The 27,714-nt window shown below is 42.6% G+C and overlaps 1 protein-coding gene across 8 annotated transcripts in view; it reads right to left on the bottom strand.

Moving 5' to 3' along the window:
• Window positions 1-27,714, bottom strand: part of PRDM2 (PR/SET domain 2) — a 111,377-nt gene that overhangs the window by 69,664 nt on the left and 13,999 nt on the right. For 7 of the 8 annotated variants that reach the window (XM_066375119.1, XM_066375109.1, XM_066375111.1 and 4 more), the window contains exons 2-4: window positions 23,217-23,290; window positions 6,314-6,431; window positions 3,805-3,908 (exon numbers count right to left, since the gene is read on the bottom strand). In XM_066375119.1, coding sequence (XP_066231216.1) covers window positions 3,805-3,908; window positions 6,314-6,431; window positions 23,217-23,225 — 231 coding nt within the window. In that variant the 5' untranslated portion in view covers window positions 23,226-23,290. The remainder of the gene's footprint in view (window positions 1-3,804; window positions 3,909-6,313; window positions 6,432-23,216; window positions 23,291-27,714) is intronic. The other variant, XM_066375116.1, reaches the window with a different exon arrangement.

Raw genomic sequence — 27,714 nt, 5'->3', positions numbered from 1 at the left:
CCCGTCCAGGGCTCCTTTTCCTCTTTATTTCTCCAGGGAGCTAGCTTGTTGAATTTCCAACATTATGATCTACACACCATTTCCCACTTTCCCTGTCTGTTCCTGGAAGACGGACAATAGCTAATTATATTCCCATTTGTTGAGACTGTCACAAGGACTCCCAGGGAGACAGGAGTCTCACTTCTCCCCTGGCCTAGCGTGTGGGGCGCTGACCTCCAGCGCGTTTCCATGAGTGAGTAACTCAGGGAGCTTTCAGAAGTCAATTCCTGGACCCCACCTCCACTCCACAAGATTCTAATTTTTTTATTCAAGATACAGCCCATAATCTCTGGTATCAGTAGAGAAAGAAATGCTAAGCAAAAATAAACATTGGTCATCTTTTAAAAAGCATTCAACTACAACTCTATGAAAAGCTTGTTATCTGCATTTGGGAGTAAGGTAAAGGAAAAGAATTCTTTACAAAAATTACATTAAAGGCTTCTCATTATAGAGATATAAGCTCTCTATCAATTTTAATTGAAATGCAATTCTACTTCTTCCCTCCATCCTTGACTTAAAATTTGTTGCCTGAATGAATAATAGCAAACAGCACCAGTGAACTGTCAGTTTTTGTCTACAATAATGGGAGAAAACCTATTTAAGAGTAACCATATAGGATTTTTAAAAGCTAGGAAGAAATATGTACTAATAATATTTTTGTAAATTAGTATAATCCTTCTAGAGGTTTGTTAAGGAAAATTTATCAAAGATTAAAATGCACAAAGTAACTTTATTTTTTTATTTTTTTTATTATTATTTTTTTTTTACTTTTTCTGAAGCTGGAAACGGGGAGAGGCAGTCAGACAGACTCCCGCATGCGCCCGACCGGGATCCACCCGGCACACCCACCAGGGGCGAGCTCTGCCCACCAGGGGGTGATGCTCTGCCCCTCCGGGGCGTCGCTCTGCCGTGACCAGAGCCACTCTAGCGCCTGGGGCAGAGGCCAAGGAGCCATCCCCAGCGCCCGGGCCATCTTTGCTCCAATGGAGCCTCCGCTGCGGGAGGGGAAGAGAGAGACAGAGAGGAAGGACGGGGGGGGGGGGGGGTGGAGAAGCAAATGGGTGCTTCTCCTATGTGCCCTGGCCGGGAATCGAACCCGGGTCCCCCACACGCCAGGCTGACGCTCTACCACTGAGCCAACCGGCCAGGGCCAGTAACTTCTGACTTAACAATTACACTTCTAGAATTTATCTTAAGAGGATTATTAGGCCCTGGCCAGGTAGCTCAGTTTCCCTACAAGAAACTGATCAAAGAATGCTCTCCTCTCTGGGGAAGCTGACTGTTGTGTGCATTCACCCTGAGGATACTCCACTGATTTTCTCCTGTTATTGTGATTTGATAGAATGTTTTCAGTGAAAGCTTAGAGGACTTAAGACTTGCACTAGACAATCAGGAGCTCAAGAAAAGCAATTTAACACTTTGTCTTTGATTAGCTTTAAAATGAAGTTCTAGCTGGAGCAAAAAGACCAGGTTGCTAAAAGATAAGCTGTTCCTAAGGGGTTGTAATTGAAGAACAAATAAATGGTCCAGCTGAGATTTTAATGATAAGCAGTTTCTGTTACATTAATAAGACGCACCCTGGTGCGAGTCTGAGGGTAAGACCAACGCTGGGATAAATTAATGGTGAAATAGTAAATTTTACCTGGATTCTAGTTTTATTCTTAATAAGAAATAAGTACATTATAACCTAGGCTCCTTGTATTTTGCCAAATGCTACTTCTTCATGTATGTCATGTGTACCTACTTTTAACACAGCACAAGGCTGAAAGGTTCCTGCATGGAACATATACCTTGTAGCTGGAACTCTCTGAATGACATCCAGATTTTTTTTTTTAACTGCAGAAGGAAAAGCGCAGCCCTGATGGGAACAAAATCTTTAAACCTGACCCACAAGAACTGGCAATGTGATAGTATGTAAGCAGAGGTATCTTAAGTTAACAATGGAATATTGACAGGTTTAGCATAGAAATCAAACCCCTAATTACACTCTGGCTCCAAATCACAATTTTCACTATGTATGAATTTCAATACAAATGAAGCTTAATGGACAAAAGGCACCATGAGTAATTTATACAATATGCTCAGCAATATCCAACTGCTCTGTCGGATGCCCTGGCTGGATAGGTCAGTTGGTTAGAGCCTCACCCCAAAGCACAGAGGTTGCTGGCTCGATACCCGGTCAGGGCACACACAGGAACAGATCTATATTCCTCTCTTTCTCTCCTCCACCCCCACTTTCCTCTCCCTCTAAAAGCAATAAAATAAAATAAATTTTTAAACTGCTATATTTGGGTAAAATAGGTGGCATAAACTTCAGTTTACCACCAGCGGCATTTAAGCTTAGTGTTCTACATGCAGAACAGAACATATATTTCCCAGGTCCCCAACACTGTCCTCACTCAGGTGAGCGCTAATGTGGAAGAGCTTATTTGTTAGTTTCCCTTGGGTGGTTTCTAAAATTAAAAATGTCGTTTGGAGCATAATTTAGTTGCCAAGACATCTGTAATCACGCCGGGTAACAGCATCTTCTGGCTGGGCAATTTTTATACAAACACACTGTGCTCTCTTGCTTCTGACCTCAAAAGTCGTGAAATAGCATACTGTAGTTATTCTCTGGGTAAATCCTGACTTCCTAAAGCCCCCAGGGTTCACAGTTGTTAGGTTTATTATAAGGGATTCACAAGGAAGAAACTCAAAACTACTGAGAGAATTATGTCAAAATTTTCAAGTTAAACATTGCTTAGGACTGAGAAGAATTGTAGCGTACAAATGCCACAGAACTTCTTGATGGAAAGCGTCCAGACACTTCCTTGCATATTTTATTTACAGGCTTTTCTATGTTTACATGTGACACAGATGTGATTCAGTTTAAGACAATGCGATCGGAATGCTTTTCCTCACCACCAAAAGCTTGCTTGCTTTAAAAAGGAGTCACACCATGAAGCTTCCAGGGACACCGAATCTGAACTAAATCCCTATAAATGGTGAATTCACAGGCAACTCTCCAGGAAACAATAACCATGGATTTTTATCTTCACAGCTATCTTAATGAGGTATTTTTTATTTCCCCAATTTTAAAACCGAGGATTTTGGCCAGAGTCACAAGGCTAAGAGGATATGAACCAATGAAACATCTGTGCCTGCCTCCCAGTCCAGCAGGAGAGATGGGTTCTCGTTCCCAGTGGACACTGCGCCCACGTGGGGCCCACGGAGGCCGGCTCGGCTCTGTTCCAAGCCGCCTGTCTCTGCAAAGAGGATGCTGATGCTCTGCTCCGTCTTCCAGGAGTGCTGGAAGAACATAAAATGAACCCAATAAAAGCCTTTTGAAAAGTTCAAAGCGCTGCATAAATGTGCCATATGCTAAATACACTCAACTCGGAATATTCCAGCAGCAGAGAGATGACTTTCTAAAACCTGATAAGACCCTAACAGTGGTTTTCTATTTGCGGCCACCTTGGGGTATCTTTTATGACAAACTCTAAGTGACAGACGGAAGTCTTGGCTACAAAGCAAACACCCAGAATAAGGCAATATAAGGAGCGGATTTGACATTCATTGTTGAAGACGCAAACAGTCTCAAAATGTAAACAGCAGTCTGTATCCAAAGAAACACATTTTCTCCTTAATAAAAAAAAATTCTTGATTTTAAAGAACACATTAAAATGGCTGTTTTAATTTCAAAATGTTAAATCCTAAGAGAATAGAATGTATTTTTTTAAAAATGCACAATACTCTGATAAACAAAGAACCAGAATTCTTTCTTACCTCCCACATGTACACATTATTCTTAACCTGAGATCTTTTTTTCTTATCACCAACAAATGGTCCAAACTTTTTGCCTTTTAAAATCGGTTTAGTAGCCCAGACACCTAGAAAATAAAACCAGTATTTTTATAACATATGTGGTTATTTTAAAGATTGAAGCACTAGCATGCTCTCTACAGCATGCCCACACCTTTCCCCCCTTCTTTGCTTAGGCGTATCCCAGCCTCCCTCTCTCTTGCCTAAGCTCTAAGGCCTTCTTTTGCCTCTGTAACTTGCTTCCTGAGCCCACGCAGACCAGCTGGCTCACTTCTTCTGTCTCTGCAACTTTCTTTCTAAAAGGCTAAATAAACTTTTTGCACTAGAGTTCTTGACTCCAAGTTCTTTCTTTGCCAAACTCGGTTTGAAAAGGAGAAAGAAAAAAGACTGAAGCACTAAAATCAATTCAGTTTCACAAACTGGTTACACAAGTAGAAACCCTAAAAGCAAGATAATGTTAAATCAACTAAGATCACGTGAAATCAAATTAAATAAAATCTTCAAAGGTGATTTGTATTTTTCTTCTTTGTATTTTTCTGCATTTTCCAAATAGCCTGCAAATAAGTTAAATTGTTTGATAGTAGGAAAGACTACTTTATATTTGCTTGGTTTTAATTTTTACATGTAAAATCACCTAAACAAGGCCCTGGCCGGTGGGCTCAGTGGATAGGGCATCAGCTCGGCATTCAGACATCCCGGGTTCAATACCAGTCAGGGCACACATGAGAAACACCATCTGCTTCTCTTCCCCTCCCTCTACCCTTCTCGCAGCCAGCGGCTCGACTAGTCCGAGTGTCAACCCCAAGCACTAAGGATAGCCTGGATGATTTGAGCATCGGCCCCAGATTGGGTTGCTGGATGGATCCCCATCAGGGCACATGTGGAAGTCTATCTTCCCTCTTTTCACTTAAAAAATAAAATAAAGTCACCCAGACAATACAATCACAAATTCTTAGAGAATAACACAATCACAACAATGCAAGAAGGAAAATACTGGAATGTAATTAAACTACAAATACTTTTTAAACTCTTCTTTCTACTTTTCTACAGATTTCAAATTACCTCTAATAAACATGAGTTGCTTTTTATAAAGGATTAAAAATTAGTTTAATGAATAAATTTCTTATGAAGTTTGTTCACTCAAAATGAAAAGCACTCTCATTAAATTTCCTAAAAACTTAGCTTCTTCTCACTCTGCGGAGTTTCTAACAGCCAACATGTATGCTGCTCTGTGATGGTCTTAGGGGTATTTCTGCTTGCTCTTCACCGGCCGTAAAGCAGAAAGATGCGATCAAGGAGCGGTGGCTAAAATGGCAGGAGGCCAGCTGGCGTTGGGGAACCAGGCCCAGCAGTGAGTCCCCCGACAACATCCCTCTGAACAGGCTCCCATCTTCCAGCCTCAGTGTCCTCGGTGTCCTCATGGTGAGAAGGAGGGCGGTGTCTCCACCAGCCCTGTCCAGCGAGGACGTACAAATCCCACTTTTCTGTAAGTTTACTGTGAATCCTGTTTGATAACACAGCTAATAATTGATTAGTGGAGCTGTGAAATCAAACCCTTTCATGTAAACGATATAATTTAAATGCTCATGTTACTGAATAAGTTTCAATGAGGATTAGAAAAATTATTTATTAAAAACTTATTCAGGCCTGACCTGTGGTGGCGCAGTGGATGGAGCGTCCACCTGGAATGCTGAGGTCGCCGGTTCAAAACCCTAGGCTTGCCTGGTCAGGGCACATGTGGGAGTTGATGCTTCCTGCTCCTCTCTTCTCTCTCTCTCTCTCTCTCTCTCTTTCTCATTCTCTCTCTCTCTCTCTCCTGTCTAAAATGAATAAATAAAGTCTTTAAAAAAATTAAAAAAAAAAAAACTTATTCACACATACATATACATAAACTGGTCTACCAGAAGAAGTACATCTTTCACTACACTTTCACTAAATTTTTATCACTTACTTCCTTAGCCTTCTGACTAAAGATTAGGACATAAAAACAAGACCAAAAACACATCTCAGCCTGAAGTATTCACACTCAGTTGTCATTCTTCAAACATCTACTGAGCTCATAAAGCATCAGGTACTAGAGACCAAGAGAAATAAGAAATGAAGGTATTCACAAGCAGTGAAAGAGAAATGTGAAAGCAAATACAAAATAACAGAGTAAATATAACAGCAAAATCACACTCAAATCCTGGTAAAATCAGAGCTTCTGTGACCGGAAGAGCCCCTGGGAGACATGAAGAAAGGGGCACGTGCTCAGGCTGAGTCACAAAAGATGGCAAGTGTTTCTGGTTTAATTTCACACTCCATGTCCACCCTGGATTCTGGACTGGAAATTGCATAAACACCGCATACTCTTCCGAGTCAGAGAGTAAATCTGTTGCTTTTATGGTGAGCTCCCTACCTTAAATGCCCCAAAGAAAGCCTGGCTGCAGCCCGGAATCCCTTCCCCCACGCCTTCTCTGACCCTAGTACTCACCAATCCGAGTCCTGTCAACAGCAGATGGGAAAAGCCTCACTTCCTCGGGAAGTCCTCGAAGTACATGTTCAGGTACCTCGGCCAAGGTCTCGGCAGCTGCCACAGGCTCAGTAGCGTTCTGCAAGTCAAGAAACAGAAAGATCATGGCAAAATGAAGGAAATCCAGTTAGCATTTTTGTTGTTTGTTTTTTCTGGTCCAATAAGCAAATATGTAACTGAAAGTTGAAACTGGCAAGCCAGACTAAGAGAATGATGTCAACCAAGCATTGCAGGAGTTGCTTTGATGCTCCTCTGTGAGTCTCCAAAGGAAGCCACTGACCTTCAAGCATGTCTGCGGTAATCTGTTTTGTTACAGCCACCTGTAGCCATTTTCAAACTATGGAAATCACTGGCACCATATTGCTTTAAACTCCCAGAGAATCTGGCAGTGGATGTTTACACTTACTTTTAAGTCAAAGGCTACCATCAGCATTTTAGAACATTTAAAAATCAACATCAACATTCCCTACACTGAAATGAATACTTTCAGCATATGCTGCAAAGGCCACGATGCCAACGGGACCCCACCCAACCTAACTTTTATTCACCAACATCAGGACCCCTGGACGGGGCCTTGACTATTCCAACCAAGAACACTACAACTTATTCTGGACCTTCAGAGGAAGGGCAGCCTTTCCAGGAAACAGGACTTTACCACCGTCTACCAAGTCATTAAATAGCAAAGTTGCCACAATTGCCCAGTCTCTCAGAAGGACAGATTTTGTACAATTACTAAGCAAAGTTTATGCTAAAATTCACTGTAATCTTCAAAAATAAGTTTACCATTAGATATGTACAGAAGAGGGAGGGTTGAGCCAACTGGCAAAATGTGACCATTATTTTAAAAATAATTTTCAAATAAAAGAAAAACCAATTGTCTGTTAACTAGTACCACATATACCCTAAAGAATTGATGTATGTATCATGACCCCTGAGCATAACAGGCTTTATAGTCTGAATGTTTTTTATTTCACAGCAAAGGTAAACATTTCTCAAGGACTTTCAAAGAAACCAACATAGGCAAAAAGCAAACTCTAAGCTAAAAAAATTAATTTTCTCATAACAATCAAGCTCTTGTAGTTTTTCAAGACTGCTTTGTGCCAATGAAAGAATATGATCCTAATTTGAGGACTCCTGGCATTTCAACTTACTTAAAAATATATCAATAGGCTGCTTCACGAGCAATAAACCCCACAGCAATGAGCAAGTCATTGTGAAGGTCTGTCTGGCCTGCTTTGAGTCGGAATGCGCAGTCGGCATCTGCAGATCTGGGCTCATGCCCATGCGGCAATGGGGCAGAGCCCACCGTGCATACACCTCAGGGGCACAAACGCTTCTATCCTGCTGGGGTTCACTCCTGGGTACCAACTACATCACCACACACAAGTTAAATGCCTTCCAAATCACAGGAATATCAAAACTGTCCCAGAAAATGACCTTACGGTATTTGCAATTAGATAAAGTGTAAAAATTTCTCACTTCTAAATATAATGCCCCCAATTTAAAAATCTTAATCGGGAAACTAGAATTTTGGAAACATGAATAAATTTTCCTTTCAAAGGGGGGAAAGTATTAAACTGGTAGTTGATACCTTAGGCTATGTAACAATTATTTTTTAACACTGAAAAATGAAGCAATAGTAATGAGTACTCGCCAGAACAGCACATGGCTACTTAGCACAGCAAGCAAGGTTTTCCCCACTTTTTTAGATGGGATCCTACACAAAGATTTTAAAGAATTTAATACCATTTAACCTCCCAAGGAGCTTTGAAAAGACAGTGTCAGCTAACCTAAACCGATACTTCCAGGCATTAGCACAGTAATACTAATGACAACCTCACATGTACTCAGAACCTCCCAGGGGCTCCTTCCAAGGCACTGTGCGAACCACACTCTACCCGCACTACCAAGTTCACTCCACACAGACCAAGAGGCGGGGACTGTCAGTGCCTCCTCCCAGGCAGCCCTAAGCCCCTCCCCCTAAATCCATCTCTCTCTCTCTCTCAGAGGCTTAGGGAAATGGTCTAAGTTGCTCAGGACCAGAATCTTTGACCCCAGAGCCCAAATTCAGAACCACTGCGGTGTTTCCAGTTAAAATTTTGTTAGATAAGGTCTGAGGTTCTATGGTAAAACATGGTGATTAGAGTTGTTAACACTGTTACAGAATGAAATCTGCTAAGAGAGTAGAACTTAAATGTTCTCACACACACATGCAAAGATAAAAATGAGAGGTGATGGATGTTAATTAACTGGATAGTGGAAATCTTTCACAGCGTCTATGTGTATAAATCATTATGACACACAATTTAAATATCTTACAGGTTTATTTGTCAATTTTACCTCAATAAAGATGAAAAAAGAAAGATTCTGTTGAAATACAATCAAAGACCCTCTGGCCAAAAATCTCCAAACATCTACAGCAGGGGTCGGGAACCTATGGCTTGCGAGCCAGATGTGGCTCTTTTGATGGCTGCATCTGGCTCACAGACAAATCTTTAATAAAAAAAAATAATAACGTTAAAAATATAAAACATTCTCATGTATTACAATCCATTCATTTCCTACCGCTCATGTTCATGGTTGCGGGTGGCTGGAGCCAATCACAGCTGTCCTCCAGGACAACACCAAATTTTTATTGGACAATGCGTAATGTACATGGGTCGTTGTATGGCTCTCACAGAATTACATTTTAAATTATGTGGCGTTCATGGCTCTCTCAGCCAAAAAAGGTTTCCGACCCCTGATCTACAGAAAAGTCCGTGGCGATGGCACCTAAGGTGGGATGGTCATTCCCACAGGAAATCTCTAACTTAAGTGTAAGTTGCAGACCAGGTATATTAAAATTTGTGATACACCTGTGAGTATAATGATCTGAGCAGAGCTGCCACAGGGAAAAGAAGTAAGGATAATTTTTACACACTTATTTACCTGCTCTATGCTAACCCATTATTTATAATCCGGGCTCATTCATCTTGTTGAGGAAAGCTTTTTCTCTACTTTAGTATCCTTCACACTACAATGGAACTCAACTGAAACAGGAGGACCTCAGCCCACGCGCAGCCACGCAGACGCTGGCCGGCTCCGAGGCCTCTGCTCGCCTCTCCAGCCGCAGCAGTCCCCACCACAGTGGCTTTGGCTAGAAATCTCCTGGGACATTTTCAGAAAATCAAGTGATTTGAGCAGCAGAAGGTGGATTGGCCTGCCCAAAGAAAACCACCCTCTCCCCTTTCTTATTTTTCCTTCATAGAACTTATCACAATGTTAAATACTTATTTGTATAATTACAAGTTAATGTACCACCCATCAGACTGTGGTGAAGGCAGATGGCATCGACCGTATTCAGTGCTGCACGCCTGGTGCTCACTCAGGAGACAGAAAGAAGTAGCAGGAGCACCTACCAGACAGTATTTTCTCCCTGTGTGCCCGAGTTTCTCCAATTTAAGGTAAGTATTTTTCTGGGTCAATACAAGAACCCTTGTTAATGAATATGTGATATGCTCTCAATTTCAAGCAACAGATTTATAAGTAAACCATTGGAACAAAAGAACACTTAAAAAATTATCTCTCGGCCCTGGCCAGTTGGCTCAGCAGTAGAGCGTCGGCCAAGCATGTTGAGGTCCCAGGTTCGATTCCCAGTCAGGGCACACAGGAGAAGCGCCCATCTGCTTCTCCTTCCTCCCCCACCCTTTCTCTCAATCTCTCGCTTCCCCTCCCACAGCCAAAGCTCCATTGGAACAAAGTCAGCCTGGGCTCTAAGGATGGCTCCACGGCCTCCACCTCAGGTGCTAGAATGGCTCCAGTTGCAATGGAGAAACGCCTCAAATGGGCAGAACACTGTCCCGTGGTGGGCATGCTGGGTGGATCCCAGTCGGCACATGCAGAAGTCTGTCTGAGTGCCTCCCACTTCTAACTTCAGAAAAATACAAAAAATACAAAAAAAAAAGTATCTCTCTCACACACTTATAAACAGAAAACTTTAGATAGATAGATAGATAGATAGATAGATAGATAGATAGATAGATAGATAGATAGATAGATAGAATTAGATGTAATATTTTCTAAACAGGCTCATCTTGGTTCTTACACTAAAGAATCACAGTTTGATCTCACGCTGTTTCCCAGATCGATTTTGTCCAACAAGAAATTGTAACATCTTCTGAGTGCCTTTTGTGGTCCAGGCACTGTTTTAAGCATCACACTTGCCTTAACAATGTGTCCCTCTAGTGAAGAAGGCAGACAAAATCAAACAAAGATGTGTGCGGCCTGGTAGGTATTGGTGCTCTGAAGAAAACTCCAGCACAAGAACGACACAGGATGGAGAAGGGCAGGCTTCTTCTTCTGACGGTGACTTCCCACAGAGCATAGAGTGAGGGAAAGACTCTCTACGGGTGGGAAGAACCATGTGACCACTTGGGGGAACCATGCCGCAGGGAACCAGCAAGGACCCTTGCTGAGTTGGGAAGAAACTTGGAATGCTCAGGGGACAGACAGGCAAAAGACCAACGTGACTAGAGCAGAGAGGGTGAGGCAGGAAGGGTACTGCCTAGGAGAAACGTGTCACCATTTGCTGATCTACACGGAAGGTGACCAATCAGACTACAAGCTCTAGGAAGGAACCCTGGTGGCTCCTTCTCCCAGGACCCCACCCTTGCTGTCTCAGAATAAAGGAACATTCCCATTTTCAGGCTTCCTAACCACTGATCACTGTGATAAGAACGTAGAAAGTTAGACTGACCAGGCGGTGGCACAGTGGATAGAGCGTCGGACTGGGACGCAGAGGACCCAGGTTCGAGACCCTGAGCTCACCAGCTTGAGCGCAGGCTCATCTGGTTTGAACAAGGTTCACCAGCTTAGGCCTAAGGTCGCTGGCTTGAGCAAGGGGTCACTTGGTCTGCTGTAGCCCCTCCTCCCCATCAAGGCACATATGAGAAAGCCATCAATGAATAACTAAGGTGCAGCAACGATGAATTGATGCTTCTCATTTCTCCCCCTTCCTGTCTGTCTGTCTCTATCTGTCCCTCTCTCTGACTCTCTGTCTCTGTCACAAAAAAGAAAAAAAAAAAACAGAGAAAGTTACAAGGACTTCCACACTCCCCTGCAATCCAACAGGAAACACCAGAACTCTTTATTTCACTGCTTAATGAAAGTCTCCAAACACCTACCAGTGAACTGATCTGAAACAATATGCATTCAACGTAATATATTAAACTCAAGTTGATTTAATAAGTTACTTAGATATTAACTATTACTTGATCTCATTACTTTAATGTCTCCAACTTCTTACCTCAATCTCGAATTTAGTCACTGCCTGCCCTTGCCTCATATATGGCCAAGTGTCTCTCCTGCACTCAGGCCACCACTGTGCTGAGCGGTGAGGACACAAAGGTGAAGAAAGCTGGCCTAGCCCCCTCCCCACGAAGCTCACTGGCCAGAGAAACTGCTCTTCCCTGCTTCCTAACACAAAAACCCGCAGAGATACACTGACTCTGGTTTCTGAAAGGCCCCTCTACTGCTTTGGCACACCATTCCTCTGGCCCAGGATGCCTGTCCCATGTTGAGGGGGACGTAGGGAGTGTGACATTTATTCCTTCCCCTGGACCAAGATCCATGCAAAGCACCGTCCATGTAGCAGCCCACAAAAATAATCGCGGCTAAGCCTGACGGAGTGGCAGGACACCGCCTACACTACTCCAAGCACTTTCTATGTGTCACCTCGTTTAACCTTCACACTACCGCTCTGGCTGCAATTATATGACCCCCGCTTTACAGATGGAAACTGAAACCTGCCCATAGTTGCAGTCAGCAGCAGAGCCTGGATTCAAATCCTAACAGTCAGGCTCCACAGACTGGACTTTTAGAAAAGATGCTATGGGCCCTGGCCGGTTAGCTCAGTCGGTCTGAGGGTTGTCCCGAAACACCTTTGACCCCTGGTCAGGGCATATACGAGGGACTATCAATGAATGCACAACTAAGTGAAACAACAAATGAGTGTTTCTCTCTTTCTCTCTCTCTCTCTCAATTAAAAAACCATGATGCTATGGAGTAGCTGTCAAGTAACTTCCCCAAGCTGCCTGGCTGTAAAGTAGTGGAGCCAAGATGAAGCCCAGTCTGACTCTGGAGTCCACATTTTAGCCACTAAACCTGGGGGTCTCACACTATGGTCTGGGGATGCCCAGGAAGTCCCTGTATGGGGGCCATGAGATCAGAGACAGTTCTTATAATAAATATTAGGATGTTATCTGCCTTCTTTACTCTTAGGTGTGGAGAGCAGACATTTCAGGAAGCTATGACATGCTGGTGGCTAATGTAATGTGTAATTGTTTAATCACACTTCAAAATTCTTTGATTTATGAGTAAGGCCATGTGTTAAAGACTGAGCATTCCAAGAAAATGTCTTGAGGAGACAAAGGACTTGGCACGTTCAGGAACAAAAAGGAGGCCACTGTGGCCGGGGCAGAGTGAGCCAGGGAGGACGTGGAGGCGGCCTCCGCCAGAACCCTGAAGGCCGGGATAGAGACTGTGGCATTTGGAGCGTGGCGGGCACAGCTGGAAGGTTTTCGTTGAAAGAGTAACAAGAGGTGATACAGTTTCCTAGCTCCCAGTCTACCCATATCTGACTCTACAGACCCTCTGCCTTCTTGATTAACTGTCCTCTAAAGCATCTGGTTCAAAACCTTCTGAAAAACTTTCTAAATAAAATCCAGTAGTCCCTCTACTAGGTTTAGAGACTTTCAAGGTTCAAAGGGAGCAGAGAAAATACGCAACCTGAGAGCTTTCTCAACCTGACATATCCCTCCCCATTTCCAGTAAATTCCGATAGAGGGTGGGAAGGAGTGGGGAAGGGTTGGGGAGGGGTGGAAAGGGTGGGAAGAGTAAGGAGGGTAGGAAAGGGGAAAGGGGAAGGGGGGAAGTGAGGGGAAGGGTGGGATGAGCAGAAGGAGCTTCCTGCTGCCTCCCAGTGAGTCTGGTACCCATGAAATTGGAGTTGCAACATCTCTAACCACCTTCATCTAAAGCAGCAGACCGTGGCGTCACAGCATTTTAAGTCATAAGGACTTGTCTGGTCTACCCACAGTCTTATTTTATTTTATTTTTATTTTTGGTATTTTTTTCTGAAGCTGGAAACGGGGAGGCAGTCAGATTCCCGCATGCACCCGACCAGGATCCACCCGGCACGCCCACCAGGGGGCGATGCTCTGCCCATCCGGGGCGTCGCTCTGCCTCGACCAGAGCCACTCTAGCACCTGGGGCAGAGGCCAAGGAGCCATCCCCAGTGCCCGGACCATCTTTTGCTCCAATGGAGCCTCAGCTGCGGAGGGGGAAGATACAGAGAGGAAGGAGAGGGGGAAAGGTGGAGAAACAGATGGGCGCCTCTCCTGTGTGCCATGGCCGGGAATCAAACCCGGGACTTCCGCACGCCAGGCCGATGCTCTACCACTGAGCCAACCGGCCAGGGCCCACAGTCTTATTTTAAATAAATTCTATTAAAAGAAATTACACAAACATTCTACTTGTAGAAGTTCCTTCCCAGCCCCTCCCCCTTCACCAAACTAACTCCTCTGGGTCTCTCACAATCCAGGCTTCCAGCTGATAATGACCCCAGACCACTGGTCCCTCTGGCCCTCAATTCTTCTGCCAGTCAATATTCCTGCACTCTTCCAGGTCAAATTCAAATTCCAGTTCATCCAGGAAGACATTCTGCACAACTCATGATACCTGCCCACTTTTCTGAGTTCCTGTTTGGTCAGTTTTATGTTGTCTAAGTACAGTACTCAAGGCCCATGGAAAATGGTTCTTTGAGGAGAGGCTATCAGTGAGACAATTGATCTGGAGGTTGCTGTAACAGCCTAAACAAGGGATGTTTGTGTCTGAACTCAAGCAGTGGCAGTGATGAGAAGGTATTTTATAAGGCAAAATCAAGACTTACCATAGTTACTGGCTGAGGATAACAATAACACTGGGGAACAAAATTTTTGTTGCATTCACAAAAACACTTGCTCTTACCTAATTCGAGTGTGCTGATCTCAAATCTGACATTAGTTTTTCTCTGTAAGCTACAGTTTTTTTGCAATTCAAGATTTTAGGTTTTTATCTTATTTTAAAATTTTCAACATTTAGTTTAACATAATGAAGTAGAATGTCTTCTTGGGCATCATCTTTGTGAAAATATAATAATTTATATAATGCAGTAAATACACTAAAAGATATGATTGCATCAGAACTTGTCTATAATTTTGAAATAGAACATATTAAAACACTTATTTTAATCATAAAATTTTCGCAAAACTTATTTAAATTCTATTCAGGCAAAAATTTGCGTTTGTAGCTCTTGCATTTGTGTACTTATTGAGGACAATCTCGTTTGATGCTCATCACTAACAGCTCCAAGATTTTCAGGAAACTTATCAAGGTGACTGTTCAGAAAGTAAATCTTAACGCTCATGTTACAACCAATGTCGCGGAAAGCCAACAGCATCCTTTGAACCAGAAGTTCATAGTTTTTTGCTTTTTTGTTGTCAAGGAAGTTCTTTGTAACTGCCACAAAAGACTGCCATGCTGCTTTCTCCTCCTTATTCATCTTCCTGGCAAATTCTTCATCACGAATAAGGGTTCGAATTTGAGGTCCATTGAATATACCTGCTTTTATCTTCTCGAAAGACAAGGCAGGAAAAACAGAAAACATTCACTTTCTCTATTCAAAGCCTGAATAAACTGCTTCATTAAGCCAAGTTTGATGTGAAGTGGGGGGGAAATGATCCTGTCTCGATTAACTACAGGTTCATTTACAATATTTTGCATCCCTACTTCCAGAGCTTCACGTTTAGGCCACTCCTTCTGTGTCCGGTGTTTCTCCTGAGCTCGGCTGTCCCACAAACACAGAAAACAAGGATACTTCATGAAACCTCTCTGTTGTCCTAGCAGGAAATTTACCATTTTAAGATCCACACAAGTGATCCAGCTATGCTCCTCATACTTCAGAAAGTCGAGGACAATTTTTATGTCATTATGATCTTCTCGCAGATGAGTTGAATAACCAATTGGAACCGCTGCATAAACATTACCATTGTGTAGGAGAACACATTTCAGACTCCATTTAGAGCTGTCAAGAAATAGTCGCCATTCTGTTGGACTATAAGTGGTAACATCTACCTAACTGAGAAGACTACTGATATCATGACAGTAAACAAAGTGTTTGTCTTTGGAAAAAAAGTCCACAAAATTTGTTCACACTTCCTGAAATGGGATACTTTAGCTGACCAGTAAAGTACATTCTTTTCCTAAAGCCTGGAGGCTAATAACTCAGCTGCTTTCTTTGATAGGCCCAACTGTCTTACTAAGTCATTCAGTTCGGGTTGGCTAAACTGCTGCAGGGTTAATGACTGCTTGGCATCAGAAGAAGACCTTTCAGATTCTACAACCATTTCCTCATGCATCTTATCAAAATACACTTGATCACCATGTTCACTTTCTTCATCCTTAGAAGAAATAAAACCATTGAAAACTGGAACCAGGAATGTCTCAGAGTGTGGGATAGGTCGTATTGCTGAAGGAATATTAGGATATGCGATCATATGACGTTTTTTCAGATATGGTTTTTTATCATATAATAATTTTTTACATTTAAAAACAATTACAATTATGTAAAAGTGATGTTTGTAAAACATTAATTGCCGTGTGGTTATGTTCAATCTGAGAGTCACTGCCCTTTAACTCCAATTTAAAAACCAATGCATGCCATTAACCGTAACAAAAAGAAATGAAAATTGCATAAAAACTAGAGCGTGCACCAAAAAACGGATTTCAAATTTGGAATCAGCAATGCAGAAATATATAGAAATAGTTCTAAAACCTCATGCAACAGAAAATGAAAAAAAAATTGTTCCCCAGTGTAATATAATATTAATACACAGTGTTTCCAGTGTAATATAATAATAATACTCACACAGTGTTTCCTATATGCCGTGCACTACTAACCTTTATGTTCATTAACTTTGCTCTTGAACACAACCACATGAGGTGGGCAGCACCGCGATCCCTATTTAACAAGTAAGAAAGCAAAAACCAAGAAGTCACATGACTTGCCCAAGGTCCACAGGCTGGAGTGGCCAAGCCAGGTCTGACGGTGGAGCGTGAGTGGCAGACAGCTGGAGGGAGGCCGAGCTAGCCATCCTGATACCCTCACCTTCTTCTCTACCAAACCACGACAACCAGAGCAACACAAACGGAAGCCTCCCTGCGCAGCTCCTTCTGTAGCTATACAAGGAAATAGCGCTATATAAGTTGCTCAAGTTTTTTTCAAATCTCAAAAATAATCTATTATTTTCACTCAGAAAAACATCGCACTAGATTTTATATTTAAAATTGCTAATGTAGTTAGCAGAACATATGAGTCAAAATAAAATTTAGGTGCCATCATTAAGCACATTAATTACCTAAACACACCTTTTTTTTATTAATTGAGGTTTAAGTCATAACGGATAAAAACTGCCTTAGTTGGAAGTGTTTTCTTCAAAAATCTGAAAAACCAAGTTTGCATTTGTAATTATTCATAAAAATATAATTTGATGTTAATAATATGCTAAAATGGCACAAGTGGTTTCAATTTTTTACATAATATATATTTTTAGAATTAGGAAAAGTGGAGGAGCAACCTAACATCAAAGCTAGAAAGCCATCCCAGGGTCTCACCAAGTCTTCAGAAATATGATTATGTACGGATGTATCCACATGGCCAGATGACGGCCCATTAAATACTTCCTGTAAAAGGAATAAACTGCTGATCCTCACAACACATGGGCAAATCTCAAACACACCGTGCCGACCAACAGGAGACAACACAAAAGCACACGTACTTCATGCTTCAATCTGTGAGGAATCCTAGAACAGGAGAGACCGATCCCCGGGGACAGCGAGCCGCTCAGTGGCCACCGGAGCTAGGGTGTGCGGGGAGACCGTCAGAGCCACAGGAAGGAGCTCTGTGGGCCAGGCGACGGCCGGTGCCTTCACAGTGGTGGGGGTTACATGTGCGTCAAGACTCAGAACTGCACAGTGCAAGTGAGAACATCTCACTCACACCGGTAAGTAGATAAACCCTACATCCTCCTCTTTAAATCACGTTGAAATGAAACTTGAATGCTCCAAGAAAATAAACCACAAATATACCAATGCTACAGGAAAAAGCTTTTAATCTTTATTTCTAACCCAACTCAAACCCTCCAACAGTCTCCCTTCAGACTGGGTAAAGTCTACTCTGGTCCATCCTCACAATGACCGCTGAGCTAGCCCTGTGCCCTGACCACTCACCCCTGCCTTCTGCTCCCTGGAGCTGGCCTGCTCCACCCCTCCCTCACACCCAGACAAGCAGTCCCTGGAGCGAGGAAGGGACTGCCGCACCGCAGAACGCTGGCGCTGGCGACGGGCACACTGGCTGCACGTAGCCCCGACATAGGCAACATGTATTAACATTTTTATTTTTTTTAATAGAAGAATAAGCAAGTTTTCCTGCATCATTTAAATTTATAGAAGTACCTCCTTTCACACGCTCTACCCAGAGAATGGCCATAAACTATTAGATCAGATGTAACTGATTTAATTAAAGCACCAAGTGGGTTTAAGTAGCAATTTGATCAAAACACTGGTGACTAGTATTGTTTAATATTACGAACAAGTCATAGTATAATCAAAATAAGATATATGTTATTGCTACAACAGATTAATAATCACCATAGTAATAGTAATCACTGTTACCAGCAAAAGATATCCAAGAATTAAAGAGTATTAAAACTCAAATTCTGTGAACAAGTCTTCATTTAAACTTGCAATCAAGACACTTAACTACTATTCTTGGGGCAAATAATGGGGGGGGGGGGGTCAGATAAGCTTCCATTTACCGAAACAGCACTGAACTGTACTTGGTTAAGTAGTGAGTTGGGGCTGCAGTAACAATAAACAGATGGGGACACAGAACGATAAAATCTCATGCACCGTCTTTGGAAAAAACAACAGTCAAATAGTTCTGAAACATAAAAAAGTACTCTTTCCCAAAGCTGGCAGGCCCATTACGTTGTCCAAATGAAGAAAATGTCCTCAAATATAGTGTTAAGCTCAACAGTGAACAACATGTTACCAGACTCCTGCCCCCTTACAACCCAGTCTCCATGGCACAGTGAGCATATTCTAGATCAGAAAACCAAATTATGTCACTGTCCAGTGGCTTCCCACTGAACTCAGGATACAAATTTCTTCCCATGGCCTTTAAGGACCTATAAACGTGGCCCCTGCCTCTCACACCAACTTCACCCCAGTCGCAGAGCCTGCCCCGGGGTCTGCCAAGTCCCAGCCGGGCCTGCTCTCTGGGCCTGAACCGGCAAACTCGTGCCCACCTCAAGGGCTCTGTACCCACTGTTTGTTCACTCGGCCTAGAATTTCCTCTCCCCAGATCCTCATTCATATGCTTCTTGGTTATTACCTGGGACTATTATTCAATTATGAATTATTATTAATAATTCCATTAATTTATTACTGTTCTGTTGTTAACCACCCCTCCCGAATAGCCTCCTCTGACCGTGCAATCCAGAGACCCTCCCCCACTCCACCTGCATTCTTCATCACGTTACCTGGTTGCCCTGTCTTTCTGGCTCCTGCACTGTCTCCCTCTGAGCACGTGAGCCGCAGAGTAGAGCCTGGGCCCGTCTGCAGAACCCACAACACACTGGGATGCAGTCAGCACAGGAGGAGTGACGGGATGAAGGGACATTCAGAACAGTTAAGATAACAGAACTGGGGGCAGCTTATCAATTCTCAGGGTTGGCTCTGCCACATAGAGTGATTAAAAGCCTCCTTGTTGTATTGCCGTATAAAAGTTCATGTTAACTGGCAATACCACAGATGATTGATCACAATATACAGATGCTGCTGTACTGGTAGAAATTTCCAATATTAGTTAACAATTTGAGGTATACAAAGATTCTTTGTAAAAAATTAAGCGTGACAGTCAATTAGTAACCAAGGCCATTGTATTAAATCATTAAAGTGAAAGCCTATATACTGTTAGATGTTAATTACATTATTCAATTATGAATAATACTTGAATAGTTCTGAAACATAAAAAAGTACTCTCCTTCCCAAAACTGGCAGGTCCATTAAGTTGCCCAAATGAAGAAAATGTCCTCAAATATAGTGTTAAGCTGGAAAGAATGGTTGAGGCTGCACTTAGATATCACAGTTCCCCTCCCATCCCCTGCCTTCCCCTCCCCTGATTTCCTCTCCCCTCCCCTCTCTTCTCAGGCACCAGACAGACTCATTGCTGCCCCCACCTGAGCTTTAGGCTAGATGTGACCACATGATTAACCTGGCCAATTAAATGTAAACAGAAGTGACACCTGTTGAGACAAAGCTTCCATCCCCCTTGGCTCTTGAGCAACTACAACAGCAGAGCCACGTTGCAGTATACTGGGAACAAGGAACAAACGGTCGCTGTGTTGGGCCCTCAGACTTTGGAGCTGCCTGTGTGCACGGCACCCCAGAGCTTGTCCTGACCGACAGCAAGACAGCACCATGAGCAGCAACCTGCACTTCGGCATCTGGCATCTGACAGGCCTGGTGTGGGTCGGGTCTACCGCTTGCTGCTTGAGCAAGCCATGAGCCATCACCACCCCTCTGGGCCTCAGCGTCTTCATCCATAAAACGATTATAAAACCTAACTTTCACACAGTGGGTGCAAAGACTGAATTAACAAGAAAATGTATGTGCAATACCTAATGAGGTGCCTGGCGTGCTGGGTGAGCACTCAGTAGACAGGAAGTAGTGTTAAACTCTAGCACATCTACATTATGGAACTTGGCTTGCCTTGAGTGTTCTATAAAGTACAGCATTGTCTTCATTTAATGTCGATAAGTCTGCAACTTTTAAGTGAAATGAAACCAAAATTTTACCATCAGCTAAGTGATATAAACAGGAGTCAACTCCTTAAGACATCTCATGAACATCATAGCTAAAGGACACTGAGGACAGGAGGTGAGGAACTGCGTTCAGCATTCTAGACTCGATTCAGTGAGAGAGTCTGTATGAAGTTCTGGGTTCTCTAAGATATCTAGGAGAAAGGGAAGGGAAGAGTGGACCATCTCAAAAGTTAAATACTAAGATGGGTGTGTGAGTGAATGGAGCAGAGGGTATCTACGATCCGCAAAGGGAGAGAAGAGAAAACAGACAGCAGGGGTAGGAGCGGAGACGGCCCCTCCTGCCTGCCAACCAGGCCTGGGCTCAGTTGGAAGAACAAAGGCTCACATGCAAAGCAAGCTGGGTTCTAAATTGGGCAGACGAGGCTGAGTGGAGAGCAGACCAGAAGAGAAAAGGGACAAAAAAACATGTGGGTCTCAGGGCTCTAGGAGCTCAGGGCTGGGTTTGCAGGAAAAGCCTGACCAGCTACAGCACCAGAAATGACTTGAAACATGTTGATAATAACACCAAACAGTCCAGAGTGCTGCTGCAGTAGCCAGTGTTTAAAATACCAGCAGCTCTGGGCTTCGGACTACTGCTTTCCCTGAAGGACTGGCTTGTAAACAGAGGCTATGCTCACTCCTAGGATCCTTTAGTTCCTCAAACTCGACTGTCGGGACCACATGAATGAATGATTCTGTGCTATTGTCTTAGAGACCACACCCACCATAAGGGACAGATCTGACAGCTAACATTCATCAAAGCAATGCAGATCAGTCGGAGTGAAAAAAATCTAAGCCTAAACTCACTATATCAAGATTTGAATTAAAAATCAATATTGGTCAAGTTAAAACTTTTTTAATATCTAAATTGTGTATAGTTATTTTGAAGTTTTTAAGCATTTACTACTTATTTTCACTGGCTGCAAATGAGAAGAATAAATACAAGAGGGAAAAACATAAAATGTCCGGAAACCATTTTTAATTTTTAACAATTACTGGGACAACTGTTGAAAACCACTCACAGTTTTTATGCCATGACTAATAATCAGGACTAAATGTCACATAACTAATATTCCTCAAATAATGAAAATATAATTAAAGATGCTAAAACTTTTACTGATAAAAAGTGGACAACTTTTATAATACAAATAAAAGTTTCATTATTACCAGACCATTTAAATTTTACCCAAATCATAAATGTGCTAACCATTAGAAACATGAGAGGACACTCTAGCATTGATATTTGGCATTTGGCATCAAAGGCAGTCCTCTGCAGATCTGATATTAAAACTTGTCAAAAGCAAAATGAAATTGTAAGAGAGCCAAAAAAAAAAATGGTTACAACTCTTTTGAATGGCATGCGTACCTTCTTTAAGCACAAGTTCGTTTGATATAAATAAAATATTAAAGTGAAGGTGTGAGGCGTCAAAGAAATAAAATATTAGAAATAAAATCCAACTGGCCTAACACAATGTAAGAATCAAGGCATTTTCCAGCCTAAGGTTCAAGTTGTAGCCACTGAAATAAATGATCGCTGAACGATGAGGCAACAAAAGCAACGTCAAAATTTAGATCCCGCTTTGGAAAATTTCACAATCTTTCTAATCCAAAACCAAGGCTCCTCTCACAACAACAGTTCTAGGCCATTAGGAAAGCAAGTTCCTTTGGGTGACAAGGTTCGCATGAAGAATCAGTCTTCAAATGGGAAAATATACGGAATCTATGACATACACAGGCACAGAGCTTTGATGGGCAGCGACTGTGGAAACCCACTCTGTTCTCTCTTCCCTCCCCCATTTTACCATTTCAAAAATAATTTGCCTTCAAAAGCATGTCAGTAAATCTGCAAGTTTTAAATAATAGAAACCATGTGTCCCATGTGCTCACCAGATTCATTTTTTTATGACGTATGGCCCTCTGCATTAAAGTAAACATATTTTGATAAAGAAAGTAATGAAAAGAAATCAAAGAATCCATTCCAAAAATTTCACATCTCTCGGTGCAATACAGGACTGAATTTATTAAGCCTGGCCGCCTAATAAAATTGGTCTTGTGATCTCAGTTAGAGACACCTGTAAATGATAAAAAAGGTGTCCAGAGTTTCAGTGGAAGAGGGGTAAAAAATATCTTCAAGTCGGGTAGTTTTAAGCTAAATGCTAAAAATTATGGACTTCACATTTTTAAGTTTTGTTCTTCGTATATTTTTAAACGTGTTTATAAAGCTTTCAAAAGAGAATGTTTCTGACATTCATAAATTTCTGGTACTGCAAGTAAATAATACTAAGATCAGAATATAAGAATCCTACTTTAGAACATATTAAATCCACGTAACTGGCTCTACTTAGCAGAGTACCCTTGAGGCTACAGAAATGTCCACAGCACAACTGTGTCCTCTCCAGGTAATCCCACACTCCCTGTAAGGAGAAGCACATCTTACATTTCAATATCTGCCCTCTTGTTACTACTCCATGAACAGGTTTTCAAAGACAGAACAGCTTCAAGTTTCCCATTTGATCAATTTTGATCTAAAAAAAAACCCAATCAAACTTTCCATCTTCTCTTTTCAACCAATGGATAATTACAAAATAAAAAGTATTGAAAATGAAAGCTTAATAATCTTCAAAACAAAATATTAACACCAGGGTGTGGCAGGAGAGAGATTTAAAAAAATAGGTGTAAACTAATAAGGTCTCTAATAATGAATGAGTTCTCTGCTCAGGGCTCCACAGAATGCCAGCCTACACCCCCAGAAAGCACACCCCACTCCACGAACACATACGATGAAGTAATGAATTCATTCATGGCACTAAGAACAGAAAGGAAATCTGGAAGGAATGAATGTGTATGTTACTACCTTTTAAAAATCAAGAACTGGTCTAACATCTAGGGAATGTATTTGTATAAATTCTTATAGTTAAACTCACCTGATTCATTTTCAATTCCTGTTGTGTTCTGAAAAGATACACACAACAAAGAAACTTCTTTGATTACATGAGCCCTAAAAAGAAAAACAGACAATTGTAATATGTACCTGCCTACAAAGTTACAGTGATTTAAAACCACATACAGACTGCAGTTTCCTCAAAGGGCTGTTCATAAAGCAACTCGGGCCAGACCAACTTTAATCTACGCCGAGAGCTTACTGCACAGATTTACTATCGACAATAAAATTGATTTCTTGCTAATCTTTACCAGGGCTTCATTGTACCCTACAATTGAAAGCAGACTCATTAGAATGACATCAAATTTTTGCTTTGGAATTGCATTATTCCTAAGACGAAATAAATTAGCTTTGTGAATAGACACACGAAGCCTTGCTAGGTGACGCTGCACACTGTAATTGACCTTCTCTGACTTATATCAACCTTGTGTTGAATATAAACACAATTAGACCCCTTTACGTTATTTTGTTTTCCAAGTTCCTGAGCGAGAAAGGTAGATTCAGTAACATTTTCATAGAGAGTTCTCTTTGAGGAACAGAACCAAAACCTGGTAGTAAATAAAATGCAAATGTTTCAATAAACCCTGTTTGGAAGAACTATAATTACTCCTTTAAACTTTTTCTTCCATACATTCATAGTAATAATAAAATAACAAGAGGACAAAATTGTTTCTTACAAATGCATGACATACTTGTTTCTAAAGAACTACCTATGAAGAGGGACCTCTATGCAGCCTACATCCTAGGACTCAACTGAAGTCCTTCATAATTAGTGACAGCCGTGCTCCTTCCACTGGAACAGTCTAAGTTTCAGCACGTATACATACACACCATCAAACAGTGCTCTAGTTTTCCATGAACTTACCTATAATACCCTCTCCTTCCTAGACCCCCAACACGCTACTCACCTTGGAACTGTATGTTCTAATAGTTAATAGACCAAGGAACACGTAACTCAATGGTATTCTTCAGAATAGAAAAGACTGCCTGCCCACTCATGAAGACCAGTGCTTTGACATTTCACCCCATTCATTAATAAGGACTGTTTAGGTGTTCTTTGTTTCCTTTTTTTTTTTTTTCCTTAAGCTATTTAACCACACTCACCTGATCACCTGTAACAATCAAAGACACTATATTTAAGCTAGGGCCTGGCCATCTGAACTAGCTTTTATTCATACCTGGCACAGGGAATATGTTCCATTACTTGCATCCCGTTAGAGAGCTCAGTCTAGCCAAACCAATATAGATGCATAGCAAGTAAACACTCAAGGGAGTATAATTTCAGATACTGGAGGTGAGCCCTTAAAGTCCATTCCTTTCCATTTTCTTCTTTATTATTTTTATTTTTTTGTATTTTTCTGGAGTGAGAAGCAGGGAGGCAGAGAGACAGACTCTCGCATGTGTCCGACCGGGATCCACCCGGCACGCCCACCAGGGGGCGATGCTCTGCCCATCTGGGGTGTTGCTCCACTGCAACCGGAGTCATTCTAGCAGCTAAGGCAGAGGCCATAAGGCCATGGAGCCGTCCTCAGCAACCAGGCAAACTTTGCTCCAATGGAGTCCTGGTTGCGGGAGGGGAAGAGAGAGAGAGAGAGAAAGGAGAGGGGGAAGGGTGGAGAAAGCAGATGGGTGCTTCTCCTGTGTGCCCTGGCCAGGAATCAAACCCGGGACTTCCACACACCAGCCCAACATTCTACCACTGAGCCAGCTGGCCAGGGCCTCTTTCCATTTTAACACTGGCTTCTTCCTCACACACATGTGCTTCTGTAGTCGACATCCTACACTCAATATAAGGGATCCTCATCTATGACACTGAAGGTCATTACCAAGCTACAAATGCACAGTTGGGTGTCAGACAGGAGATTAGGGGCCCCGGAGGTCACGCACCTGACCTCTGGACCACAAATGCCTACTGACTGTCGAACAGTTCTATGAGGAGAATCTTGTGTGACGCAGGAGAGTGAATAAAATGTCAGGGGTTCACTTGCCCTCTCACTAAGCTTTTGTAGGTGGATTTTACTAACACTGGCCTCAGGCTGTTGTTCTCTTTGAGGACTGGACCAAACAGCCTACAGTAAAATGCACATGCTTTCATGAGAGCTCTTTGGCAAGAACCACAGTGCTTTCCCATTTTCTTTTGTTTGCCTCTTCCTTCTATTGGAATCAGCAGCAGCAGCATCAGTATCATTCAGGAAGTGCTCTCCAAGACCAGCTTGCTCTGTGTGACCTCCACATAAATCAGCTCAGTCTACTTCCACAAAGGTAAGTACAACCATCTTCACCTAACAAGACACACACATTCAGGGAGGCTAGGATAACTCAGCCATGGTTTCTGACCATATTCCACCAACTTTTTTACTCCCGCCTCCCCTTGAGCACACTGTGTGTCCAGCACTGTTTCTGAGCGGTGAGCAGACCCACCCCTGCCCTCTAGGGCAGCGGTTCTCAACCTGTGGGTCCAACGACCAAAACACAGGGGTCGCCTAAAGCTATTATTTTCCGATGGCTTTAGGCGACCCCTGTGATTTGGTCGTTCGACCCCCGCCGGGGTCGCGACCCACAGGTTGAGAACCGCTGCTCTAAGGGAAGAGGCCTGCAATGAACAAGTAAGTATATGCTTAGTATGTCTGACAATGCAAGTGGTCTAGAGAAGAGGAGGCGAGAGGGAGGTGGGGATCACAATCTCTGGCTCTGCTTGTTATCCAACAGAGTGGTCAGAGAAGAGGTCGCACTGACAAATGGACATCTGCATAAAAGCCAGAAGGAGAGTTATGAGCTCAGAAAGCATGGGGAGGAGCTTCATAAAGAAGGGGGTACATGGGTGAGAAACCCTGCTGGGCAGCATGCCTGGGTGTCTGAGGAGGGGCAAGGATGCTAGTGTAGCTGGTATGTAGACAGTGAGAGGGAAAGTGGAAAAGGTGATGTCAAAAAGGACAGGGGAGAGCCTGACCTATGGTGGTGCAGTGGATAAAGCATTGACCTGGAACACTGAGGTCACTGGTTCGAAACCCTGGGCTTGCCTGGTCAAGGCACATATAGGAGTTGATGCTTCCTGCTCCTCTCCCTACCTCTCACTCTCCTCTCTAAAAATGAATAAACTAAAAACAAAACAAAAAGGACGGGGGAGAGAATGGATTAGGATAATTATGATTAAGAAATTCATAAAATTGTCCCTGGTCAGTTTGCTCAGCGTTAGAGCATCGGCCCAGCATGTGGATGTCCCAGGTTCGATTCCCGGTCAGGGCACACAGGAGAAGTGACCATTTGCTTCTCCACCTCTCCCCCTTCCCCTTTTCTCTTTCTCTCCCCCTCCCACAGCCATAGATCAATTGGTTAAAGCACATCAGTCCTGGATGCTGAGGATGGCTCTGTGGACCCTTCACCTCAGGTGCTAAAAATAGTTCGGTTGTGAGCATGGCCCCAGATGGGGGTAGCTGGGAGGATCCTAGTTGGGCACATACAGGAGTCTACCTCCCCTCCTTTCACTTGGAAAAAGAAGAAAAAAAAACTCATAAAATTAAGGTATTAAGAAAAATAAGAGCTTCATCTTGATTTTACATATCCGAGGTTTTAATAACATACATGTACTTAACTTTTCAAGTTATCGCTTCCAAATTCTATGACAAATCACCCTTACAAATATTTAACTTAATCTATATGAGCTTTCTAAGGTAAGCACTGTACATCAGAATGGTTATAGCTTTTCCATCCAGAGATAGAAAGCCACTGAGAGGCTGGAGGTGGCAAGAGTGACCTAATGTGACTTAGATTTAAAGAGACCAAGAACTACAAATTGGTAGTTACCAGACAGTCACGACATGCGAAGTGCAGCACAGGGAATATGGTCAATAACATTGTAATAACTATGCGTGGTGCCAGGTGGGTACTTGAAATGTCAGGGGAAACACATTGTAAAGTGTATGACGGGCTACCCGCTGCGCTGTACACCTGAAACTAATACAAAGTAATATGGAAAAGAGGCTATAAGGGAGCAGGGTGGAGGTGAGCAGACCTCTCAGGAAAATGATGCCCCAATCCTGGCAAGAGATGCAGGTGGCATGGCCCAGGTAGCAGAAGAGATGTAAACAGACCCTGGATCCTGGCTATATTTGAAAAACAGAGCCCCATTTAATGCCAGATTAGACGCTAGGTATGAAAGAGAGGAAGTCAGGGGTGGCACCAGTGTTTTCAACCTAAGCACATGGAAGAATGGAACTGCCATCTTCTGAGATGCTGCCTCCTTTTCATGTGATTTTCATTTGTTTTTCCCTTTTCCTCTTCCTCCCCTTCTGCAGATTCTAGCTTACAGGCACACAGATATCAAAATCCTCGGATGCTCAAGCCCCTTAAATAAAATGGTATATTCGCATATAACCTATGCACACCCTCCCATATATACTGTGTCTGTAAAGTCATGGTGCACTTTTGACCGGTCACAAGAAAGCAACAAAAGATGATAGAAATGTGAAATCTGCACCAAA

Source organism: Saccopteryx leptura, chromosome 3 (genome assembly GCF_036850995.1).
Source record: "Saccopteryx leptura isolate mSacLep1 chromosome 3, mSacLep1_pri_phased_curated, whole genome shotgun sequence".
Taxonomy (NCBI): domain Eukaryota; kingdom Metazoa; phylum Chordata; class Mammalia; order Chiroptera; family Emballonuridae; genus Saccopteryx; species Saccopteryx leptura.
This window is presented reverse-complemented; position numbering and strand designations above follow the sequence as displayed.